Raw genomic sequence first — 11,337 nt, 5'->3', positions numbered from 1 at the left:
TATATTTTCGCGATATGCAGAAGGGAAATACTTTTTCCTCTCCGTTTCTATTGCAGGGCACTGGATAAGAACATGGATGACTGTCAGGTCATCGCCGCACCTACTACAAGTAGGAGGGTCCCCGCCAGTCAAGAGGTAGGAGTGAGTACTGTAAGTGTGTCCTATTCTTAATCGGCAAAGAAGTACTTCTTTGTACCGTGCTGTTTTGTCACTTATCCAATTCCGCAATCTTGGTTTTATAATATGCAGCTTATTCAACGTTTGTGTATCCCACTCTGCTTGCCAATGTTTCCTCAATTTACGGCGCAGAAAGGGCTTTAGGTCTGTGGCAGGAATGGGGATATTTCCATCTGTGTCGCTAAAACTCACTGACGTAGCGTTTTCGTCAGCAGCTACGTTGCCTTTTATACCTTTATGGCCAAGTACCCAGCATAGGATAATCGCTTGGTTGCAGATATATGCGGAGCACAACAAACTATACAGCTCATTCAAAACGGGATTTTTATGCTTTCGTAAGCTAATCAGCGCTCTCACGACACTTAGTGAGTCTGTAAAGACAACAGCCTTAGCGACATTTCTGTGCCTTATGTGTTTAATAGCCGAAAGTACACCGTATGCTTCTGCCGTAAAGATACTGGTGTGTGGGTTTAGTGGCCCTGATGTTGAAAATGAGGGTCCGAGAGCTGCGTAAGCAACACCAGCAGGAGACTTCGAAGCATCTGTGTAATATTCGTCACAGGAATACTTCTCTTTAAGTTCAATAAAATGTGACTGTATGTGAGCCTCAGGTGCTTGTTTCGGTAATTCTAAGAAAGAGATGTCACACTGGATAGTTTGCCACTCCCAAGGCGGTGGAAGCCGAGAGGGCGCCATTAAGACATTCTCTAAAAGATGATGATGATGATATGTGGTGTTTAATGGCGCAAGGGCCAGGTGTGGCCAAAGAGCGCCATGACAAGTGGTGATGTTGACGACGTATTATGGAGATGTGACTTGGCTGTAAAGTGGCCTAAAAATAGTTGCTGTAAAGTGCATAAAATCTACGTGATATAAAATTATGGCGATGTCTAATGACGAATACTATTAACATTAAAATCCATCGTAGAAGAATGATGCATTGTTTAAAATATGCGAGATGTTGAATTGCTTACAGCACTACTGCCTCGCCAGAGCCCTTGAACCACAAGGACCTAGAGGCATGTGCTATTTAAAATAATTATCGCAGCAGCATCCTCTGAAGAGAGGAAGCGCTACGAACGTGTGGGGCTAATAACGTGCAATACAACATCTTTCAAAAAACCTAGGACGGCGTTGGTGTCAAAGAGTGGTTCTGGACCAAGTAACATAACAGGATGAAGGGGGGTGTGTTGCCGGTACGCTAAGAGAAAATGTTTCTTTCTTTCAGATTCGGCTTCCCGACACTCCAGGAGAACGTGGAGGACGGTCAGCCTCTCCCCGCATCTACCACAGGTTGGAGGATCATTTCCAGTGAGTAGAAAGTTATGCGTGCCAAACGTATGTCCTATTCTGAGGCGACAGAATAGGACATCTGTTCGCCGTGATTTTGTTACGGAGGGCCAAGAACCTAACTGTGGCTTTATTACATGTAGTTTATTATTTACTTCTGCGTCCCACATACGTTGCCAGTGGTTTCGCAGTTTTCTTCTTAAGAAAGGCTTCAGGTCTGTGACAGGGACCGAAGCAGTAGGACAAACTGCATGCAATGAAATGGATGTGGCCATCTGGTCCGCTAGTACGTTTCCCTCAGTGCCCCTATGTCCAGGCACCCAGCATATAATCAAATGTTGGTTAGATATATATGCTTTACACAGTGCGGAGTAGAGTTTAATAAATACTGGATTTTTGTGGTTACAGAAAGACATCAAGGCCTTCACAACACTGAGGGAGTCCGTATATATAACTGATTTCTGGAGTTCTGATTTATTTATATGCTTTACGGCCGACAGCAGTGCATAAGCCTCAGCCGTAAAGATACTAGCTTCCGGATGCAGTATGTCGGATTCCGAGAAGGATGGACCGATGGCTGCATAGGACACCCCCTCGCGCGATTTCGATGCGTCTGTGTAGAACTCGGTGCAGGCATACTTGTACTGGAGTTCCCGGAAATGCATTTGGATTTCGATATCTGGAGCATGCTTTGTAACTTGCACAAAAGATATATCGCATTGTATGAGCTGCCACTCCCAAGGAGGTAGCAGCTTGGCTGGATGCATTAGGCGGAGCTCGAGGAGTGGGACGTGCATTTGATCACTAAGCTCCCTCACACGCAGCGAGAAAGGCTGTCTTACGGAGGGACGATTATGAAAGAGTGTAGCACATGTCATATCGTTAATGGTATTAAAACACGGATGTTGAGGATTAGAGTGGACTTTCAGAAAATATGTTTGGCTGATGTATGTTCTCTGGATATGAAGTGACCACTCATTCGATTCTGCATATAAACTTTGTATGGGACTCGTTCTGAAAGCTCCTGTGGCTAAACGGATACCTAGATGGTGAACAGGGTCTAGCATCTTTAGCGCACTTGGAGCGGCAGAATGATAGATCACGGCACCATAATCTAATCGTGAACGAATCAGGCTCTTATAGAGATTAATTAAGCACTGCCTGTCACTACCCCACGAAGTATGGGATAGAAGTTTGATTAGGTTCATTGTTTTCAGACATTTTTCTTTAAGATGTTTAATGTGGGGGACGAAAGTGAGTCTATAGTCAAGTATGACACCTAGAAATTTGTGTTCTTTGTTAACAGGTATCTGTTGTCCATGCAGTTCTATGCAAGGATCTGGGATAAGTCCTCTCTTTCTTGTAAAAAGAACACAAGAGCTTTTGTTAGGATTGATCTTAAATCCATTCCTGTCTGCCCACATTGACACTTTGTTCAGGCCATGCTGTACCTGTCTCTCGCAGACTGCGAGGTTACAAGATTTGAAAGCTATTTGAATGTCGTCCACGTAAACAGAGTAAAAGATGGCGGGTGGTAGTGAAGCACGAAGCGTGTTCATCTTCACGATAAAGAGCGTGCAGCTAAGCACGCCTCCCTGGGGTACACCAGTTTCTTGTATGAAAGGACGTGACAGTACATTGCCGACTTTAACCCGGAATGTACGTTTAGATAAGTAGTTTGTTATTATGTTTAGCATATTGCCATGAATGCCCATTTCTGACAAGTCTCTTAAGATGCCGTAGCGCCACGTTGTGTCATAGGCCTTCTCCATGTCGAGGAATATGGATAAGAAAAACTGCTTGTGTACAAATGCGTCCCGGATATTTGCTTCTACACGTACAAGATGGTCAGTTGTTGAGCGCCCTTCTCGGAAGCCGCACTGATAAGGATCAAGCATTTTGCTCTGTTCAAGGAAAAAGATGAGTCGCCGATTTATCATTTTTTCAAACACCTTACAAATGCAACTTGTGAGGGCTATTGGGCGGTAACTTGCCACTGAGGAAGGGTCTTTTCCTTGTTTCAAAACAGGGACCACAATGGCTTCCTTCCACGCGATTGGAAGGTACCCTGCATCCCAGATGGTGTTGAAAAGTGTGAGTAGTGTAACTTGCGTATCCGTGTGTAAATTTTTGAGCATTTCATACATGATTCGATCCGATCCTGGTGCGGAGCTCTTGCATGCGCTCAAGGCAGCTCTCAATTCAGCAATACTAAAAGGACGGTTGTAAGGCTCATTCTCTCGACCTTTTCTTGTTAATGGCTTACGTTCTTCTGTTTGTTTGTATTTGAGAAAGGATTTTGTATAATTTGTTGCACTTGACACGCTCTCAAAATATTCCCCAAGTGAGTCTGCCTGATCTTGTAGGGTATCGCCTTCTGTGTTTACCAAAGGGAGTGCATGTGCTTGTCGCCCTCTTATCCTATTGACCCTGTCCCAGGCTTTCGCCTCATCTCTGAACGAGTTAATACTCGATAGAAATTTCTGCCAACTTTCTCGTCTGGCCTGTCGGCGGGTTCGCCTGCCTTCGGATTTTACTTTTTTAAAGTTGACTAGATTCTCTGCAGTGGGAGAAGCGCGTAGCAACCCCCACGCCCTGTTCTGTTTTTTACGAGCGATCCTGCAATCGTCGTTCCACCATGGGACACGCCGTTTGCAGGCCAAGCCTTTTACTTCTGATATGCATTTAAATGCGACATCTATTATGAATGCTGTAAAAAACTCGACTGCAGCGTCAATTCCTAACGAAGACAGGTCAGCCCATGAGATACTAGTTAGAGATCGAAATTTCTCCCAATCAGCTGTCTCAATCTTCCACCTAGGAGCGTATGGTGGATATTCGTTTTCTTTATATGATCTTAGCAGTATAGGGAAGTGGTCGCTCCCGTAAGGATTGGTCGTAACTTCCCATTCAAGTTCAGGCAGTACAGACGGGGAGACTATACTAAGATCTATTGACGAAAAGGATCGGTTTGCAAGAGAGTAATATGTGGGTTCTTTCTTATTGAGAAGGCACGCTCCAGAAGAAAAAAGGAACTGTTCAACAAGGCGACCTCGCGCATCTATACGAGAGTCGCCCCACAGGGAGCTGTGCGCATTGAAATCGCCAAGAATAGCATAAGGTTCTTTCAATTGATCGATCAAGGAGTGAAATTCATGTTTGTTCAGTTGGTAATGCGGGGGTATGTAAAGGGTGCAAATGGTGATGAGTTTATTTAGTAGGACAACTCGAACCGCCACTGCTTCAAGGGGCGTTTGTAGCTGTAAAGGTTGACACGCAATACTTCTATGAGCAAGAATCGCAACACCACCCGATGATGCGACGGCATCATCGCGATCTTTGCGAAACGTAACATAAGTACGGAGAAAGTTTGCGTGTTTAGATTTTAAGTGTGTTTCCTGTAAACACAGCACTTTTGGATTATGTTTGTGGATGAGTTCTTGCAAATCATCAAGGTTTCTAAGACCTCTGATGTTCCATTGAATTATTTGTGTATCCATGTTTAAGGTAAATTGGTGCTGTGTTTACGGAAACGGAGTGGATGCCTTATATTACAGAGCCCTTTCGAGGCCCTGTAATAGGTGTTTTGTTCTTTCTGAAGCGTTCGAGCGATTCTCGACGCTCCTTAGGCGTTTGGTGCGCCTTGGGGACAGGTGTAGTGTCCATTGCCTCGTGTGAGGCGCCGGACAAGCGCTCTTGCGAGCGAGAGGTTTTCAGAGGGAGTCCCGCCTTGGAGGGCAAGACCCCTGCGCCCACCAGCCCGGAGGTCGATGGGGCTCCCTGAGGGATTTGGCTGCGCTGGCCGTTGCCAGCGCTGGAAGGGGCCTCGGAGGTTGGGGCAGCCTCGGCTGCACCCACCTTCGGGGTGGATGGTCCCTTCTCCTCGGTTGACGGAGCAGCGCTAGCTGCAACCGCCGCCGGGGCAGATGGCGTAACTGCCGACTCACTGCCTGTGGGTCGGACAGCCGCCGGAGGCCGTTGTGACGCTGCCCCCTTACGCGCCACATCGGCAAAGCTGCTCTTACCCCCGTATTCTTAAACGCGCCTTCACTTGGCGCTTCACCTTGACTTCGCCAAGTCGAGGTGACGCGCTTTCCTTCACTCAAGGCGTCATTGCGTTTCGTGAACACTACTTGAGCACTACTCCGTCAAGGGACTGCTTGAGAAACCGGCCTTCACTTGAACGGTGGGCGACTTCCGGAAAGCGCCCCTGATAACGAGACTATGTGGCCAAATATTGCAATAAAAAGAGCGAAAAACACTTTAAACGTTTACGACATGTTTTTTATTGTAATTGATAAAGTTTTCTTCAATGTATCTGTGAATTTATTACACTTGCAACATAATATTTGGTCAATCAAACGTTGATGTAGCCAAAACTGGCTATAGCCAAGCTTCGCCAAGCCGTGCCAGAGCAGAATCCCTAAAGATCGGAAGGTTCGCATGCTTCTGTTGCCGGCTGCTGCTCCTCCTGTCAGCTTCTTCTGCCGTGTTCTGTGCGCGTTTTTATGTTTAAAATGAGCATCAATAGCGACAACTGCGTTAATCGTCGTGGCGATAAGACCGGTGTGTCGAGGTTCATCTACACGCATGAGGAACGGGAACTGCTCCGTAACCTAGTGGTGAGGCACAGAGCGCATAGAGAAAGAAATTCAACAAGAGGGGACACTCTTCAAAAACTGGCAACAGGAAACACGTCACGCCTAGTTTCAACAACAACCGTCAGTTGACGCGAGCATCAGAAAAAAAAGAATGTGAAATAAACTTCCAGACAACGTTTTATTTTTTTTATTCCTTCCCACTAAAAGTGAAAAAGTTTTGCGTGTAAATGAACTTATACTTTGCAACTTTTTGTTTCGTTGCCTAGCAACAAGCTTGCGGCACGCCAGACGCGCGTGCATACGTCATGCGCCAGACAAGCCGCAGGAGTGAGCGAGGCCGGTCGTACGTACGAAGCTCGCGTGCTCGCCGACCCGTCTGTTATGGATATATAGCCCATGTTCTTGGGCTCCCGGCCTTCTCTATGCTTTTCTTGCGTATCGTCTGCATTTTGACACGGCACCACTGCCCTACTGGACTACGGCAAGGTGAGAAATTGTGTTTGACAGTGTGCGGCGCATTTTAAGCACATTTAGGCTTAGTTCGAGTGGCGCAGTTAGCGAAAAACAGCTCCGCCGTCCTGGCGCAGTTAATTTGAGTTAATGCCTCTTCCTGGGAGATGTTTGCGGCGCTTTCTATGAGCGCCAACATTACTGTAACTTATTTCGGTAGTTTTGGAGCACGCTTGCCGCACCCGGCTTATTGACGCAGTAAGCGAAAACCGGCTCGGCCGTGTGACGCATTTGCGCGTGTACATGCGTGTACTACGTCGTAGCGCCTAAGACAGACAAGTTTTCGCGCATTCTGTGGCCCCCAACATTATTGTAACTAACGTCGTTGTATTTGGGGTAATTTAGAAGCACGGTTGCCGCGCCCGGCTTATTGACTCAGTTAGCGAAAAGCAGCTCGGCTGTGTGCCGCAGTTTCGCGTGTACTAAATCTTACTGGTAGAAGTTCGTTACGCATTCTCTGACCCAAAAAGTATTGCAATTTATTTGGTAACTCTTTAGGATATCTTGAGGCTTGCTCGCCGCGCCTGGGGTTGTGAAGGTGTTAGCAAAAAAGCAAGCCGGCCATAGTGAGTTGGTTTTGCGTGTACTGAATTTTAGTGGGACAAGTTTGTGACGCATTTTATAGCCCTGCAACAACATATACCTTATTTCGGTACTCACGCTTCTCGAAAACGCCACGAGCGATTGCCGAGAGTGATAACACGGGAGTGTTGCATGCGCCGGCAGGACGCGTAAAAGATAACGAGGAGGAGCTCAAGAACATGACATTTATGTATTCTGAGCGACTGAAAACAGGCTTTGCACCCACGAGTCTGACTTCAGTGCGATTAGAAGGCATTCTGCGAGCGTGTAACATGGTCTGGCTGAGCCTGTGTTGTAGCCACCTTTGTGTACTTGGCGTACCATCGTGTCGACTGAGGCCAAGTTGCTTTGGAAACGCGCAGTCACCCGTGTATTTGTGCACTTAAAGTGCAGGAAATAATGCCCGAGAAAGGAGGGCTGCTTGAAAATTTTGTAGCATTGTTTGGGAGGAGTCTTTGCTGCGAAATATACGTAAAAGTGAATTTATCTGTAATGCCGCTCATTCACCACTTACGCACGTTTCGCCTCTACACGAAATACTCCTGTTAGGTCAATATACCAATATGATACATGCTTGTAATTTACTTTCTTTCAGCTGATGGCATCCGGTGGAGCATCGTACGGCAACGACTGCTGCTTACCTGGTGCCACAACTTTGGATGAATGCAGAAGCCCGGAACGAGCATTTATATAGAGCAAAATAAACATTTCATCATTTCAGAAGGCGTCTTTCGTTTTCTTTATGAAATTGCACCTGACAGATTCGGTGCAGTCTTGTAAAGGTAAATCGCAATCATTTCTACTTAATAATGAAACGATTCCACGCCAAGGCCACGCGAGGCTCAGCAGAAGCGAAAAGAAAGAAAAAATGAATGCCGCGCCGAGCAGCGGAGCCGGCGCGGCGTGTACCAAGTGGTGTTCAAAACGCGCGCGCCCAAAACCGAAACCGGAAGGAGTCAACAACATCCGCTTGGTGTGCTACAGTCAATTCGGCCGCTGGGCTCTATGGGAGTGTCCGCTCTTGTTGAAATTTCTTTCTCTATGCAGAGCGGTTATAGAAAACCGCCAAACTGATAATGTATCGAAGCGCGCAAAGGACAGTGCCTGGGAGAAGCTGGCCGAAGAATATAACAGCCAACCAGGCATTCGTCGCGTTACGGTGATGCAGCTGCGGAAGCTGTGGGACAACGAAAAATCGAAATGGAAGAAGAAAGATTCCGAAGAAAAGCGGGATTTGTACGCAACAGGTGAGAACTTCACCTTACATTTGCTTGGCAAAATTAAGCACCGCAGAGGTCTGAAGACTACGGTGAAACTACGGTGTAAAATAATTGTATGCAGCCTCAGCATCATTGAACCACTCAACCCACCGCCCGCCCCCCTTCTAGTATACGCTGCGTATCCCCGAGCTGCTGCACAATTTTATTACTAAATGGTAATGCAAAGTGCAGAAAATGCTTTTGCTGGTTTCAAGTTAACGACAAATATTGTGCGCACGTTATGCGCACGCGAATACTTATCGGCATAATCAGAAAGCGTAGCTAGTATCTGTATGTATTATAGCATATGTTGACGTTACAGTTCGATAAGCTGCTCGTCGCGTTTATGCTTGTGCGTTGTTTTGTAACATGTAATTTTGAATGTGCACATGGATTTACACTTTTTTACGTCAGGGGGTGGACCACCTACCTGCCGGCCAATGAGCCCATCATTGGCGCTTGTCGGGGCGGCTGCCTCTCACATTGGAACACGGCTCCCAAACCCCTACGACAGCGACGGAGCCCATACCAACCAGCCTGTACTGTCTCTACCACCTGCGCGCATCTTTGAGGCTATGGTATCTGGAACTCAAGACAGCATGGACGAGTGGCTTGGTGAAGCCAGATTTGGCAAAAACTGTTAATTGGCATGTTGCTGCCGTTGTGTTGTGATGTGACTGCATGCATGTATACTGTTTCTGAGATTTTCTGTGTCGTTTATTGTTGTGAGTAACGCAGCTGGCGCAGGTGTTCACATGGCTTGTGTGTCTGTTTCACTAAAATTTACGTTTCTGTCATTACTATCTATCAGCAATACGCCATGTTGTGCCAGCATCTTGCTGTTACTTCACTAAATTATTGTCATGGTCAAGTATATTTATTAACCTTAAGGTGTCCTTGTGGGTCATAGTAAACACGAAGATCAAGGCTAGTTTGATAGGCTTGCATCCCTTTAGAGCTGTAATTGAACCTGGTTGTTTTCTATGTGCAGATCCTCTCTTCCATAGCACTACTTCCAGCGCAGGAAATAGCTGGCCTTTCAATGAACCGGTAACTTTCACCTGCCACAGCTGAAATGCTTCACTCCGCCAGTCAACTCTACATTTGGCGGCTGTTGAAGCCCCTGTTCGTGAAGGACAGCTTCTTTTTTCTAATTTGTGTCTTGCAAAATTAGCATGCACTTGTACGAGCTGTCTCCATCTCTCGTTCTTTTCGAGGTGCCTCTGTGTTTGCATAGTGCCAGCAATGTGCCCCCTGCAACCTGTTATCCAATTTTAATGCTGACAACATGAAGACATTCATTGTGGTTTCTGTGTGTACATGTGCAAAAATAAGTGTGCATGCACACAAACAAAAGTGCCTCTACAGTGGAGTTGCAATGTATGAATGCTCTTTTGATTGCACCAACTGCCTGTGGGGCACTAGTTCTGCTTCCTGTGTATTTTCAGGCCCTACCCCTGTGGTACCACAGCCAGCTTCGGAAGTCTGCGCTCTATCAGAAGCAACGGGCATGTTGCCTTCTACAGCTCGGGCGCCTTCGGTCCTAACGCTCATGCTCCTCCAGCAGCACCGGCTCCTGGCGACATGCCTTCTTTGCAGCTGATTTCTGTGACTAACATGTAGCAGGCATCATCAGATAAGTTGTTTCTCCTGTTATCCTAAATTTCATGCTACAGCTGAGACGCATCCAGCCAGCAGTGAAACTAAATAGTGTGCTTATCCAGCAGCACTGGAACCTGTGTGGAATTGAGCCTCCTTTGACAGCATATTTGTGCAACTAACATCTGTCAGAAACATCACAGAGTGAAGTTGTATCTATTGCTATTTCAAATTACATGCTACTCAGGCGCCACTATTTAGTAGTGAAACTTTAGTCTGTTGTTACGGCAACACTGAGTCTAGACTGGAACACACTTTTCCTATTTATTTCTGTGACTAACACACTTGGAGGGCATCATATGGATAAGCTGCTTACTTTTTCTTTTCACTTGCTGGCCTGGGTTACAGTTTAGAGCCCCTGGCGCTTTCCATTTCGTGTGTGACTGATTACTTGTGACTGTCTGATTAGTGTGCCTGCATGTATGTGTATTTGTATTCATAAGATGTTCAAACTATGAATTGACACTGCTTACAAAAATGAGTTTTCAACTGCAGTGTGTCCTAGGCTCTAAGTTAATGTTTGTTTTATGTGTGCAGATAATCCAGTTCAGGCACCACTGCCGGCTCAGGAAAGTGCTGTCTTGGCAGGTCCCAGTACCGTGCCGCTATCGACGACTGAGACCACGCCACATGCAGTGCCAACACCTGCTCGACTGGAAGCTTCAGACGCTGCGGCTCTCATTGACACACCTCAGCAACTGAGACCAGCACGAGGCCGCACAGCTGCGATAGAGCGGGTGCTCGCACCTGAAGGAGCTGCCCGACTGAAGGCGCTTCAGAAAGATGAGGAGCGCAAAGCAGAACTGCACTCTGTAGAAATGCGCTTGCGTCGGCAGCAGCTCCTCCAGCAACGACAACGTCACAGGATGGACGCACAACGGAAGCAGGAACTGCACCAAATCGAAGTGCAATTGCGGCAACAGCAGCTGGAGCAGCAAAAGTGGCGCGACGACGTGGAGCGCCAGATGCTGTCTCTTGAATTAGAGGCAAAGAAGCAGCAACTTGGATAAAGCCAGCAGGCATAAAACTAAATGTTTCATTATATTTTCACACACGTCTGTGCTTTAATATGTAAGGAGTATGATACATCTGCAACTGTGGTTAATGATTGAAACTACTGGTGCGAATAAGCAATAATATACACAATACACGAAAAAAGCACCAAAATATACATATGAAAGAAGTACTAAAGGAGTGTCCTGAGCAGTAAAGTGTGCTTGCACTTTGATGGCATTCCTTATCTTAACTTGCACATAATT

At 46.5% G+C, this 11,337-nt stretch overlaps 1 protein-coding gene and 1 long non-coding RNA gene across 2 annotated transcripts; both read left to right on the top strand.

Moving 5' to 3' along the window:
• The first annotated feature begins 6,403 nt into the window (after nt 1-6,403).
• On the top strand, nt 6,404-7,883 carry LOC142590493 (uncharacterized). The gene is made up of 2 exons (XR_012830165.1): nt 6,404-6,554; nt 7,756-7,883. It is a non-coding gene; the product is annotated as an uncharacterized LOC142590493 (long non-coding RNA).
• A 282-nt stretch (nt 7,884-8,165) lies between these two features.
• Nucleotides 8,166-11,088, top strand: LOC142591505 (uncharacterized). Its single transcript, XM_075703829.1, has 4 exons — nt 8,166-8,173; nt 8,208-8,407; nt 8,834-9,061; nt 10,592-11,088. Exons 1-4 carry the CDS (start codon nt 8,166-8,168, stop codon nt 11,086-11,088), a joined length of 933 nt encoding a protein of 310 aa, XP_075559944.1.
• Nucleotides 11,089-11,337: the final 249 nt, after the last annotated feature.

This window comes from Dermacentor variabilis, chromosome 8, assembly GCF_050947875.1.
Source record: "Dermacentor variabilis isolate Ectoservices chromosome 8, ASM5094787v1, whole genome shotgun sequence".
Taxonomy (NCBI): domain Eukaryota; kingdom Metazoa; phylum Arthropoda; class Arachnida; order Ixodida; family Ixodidae; genus Dermacentor; species Dermacentor variabilis.
The sequence above is the reverse complement of the archived record's forward strand: the minus strand, read 5'-3'. Positions and strand labels throughout refer to the sequence as shown.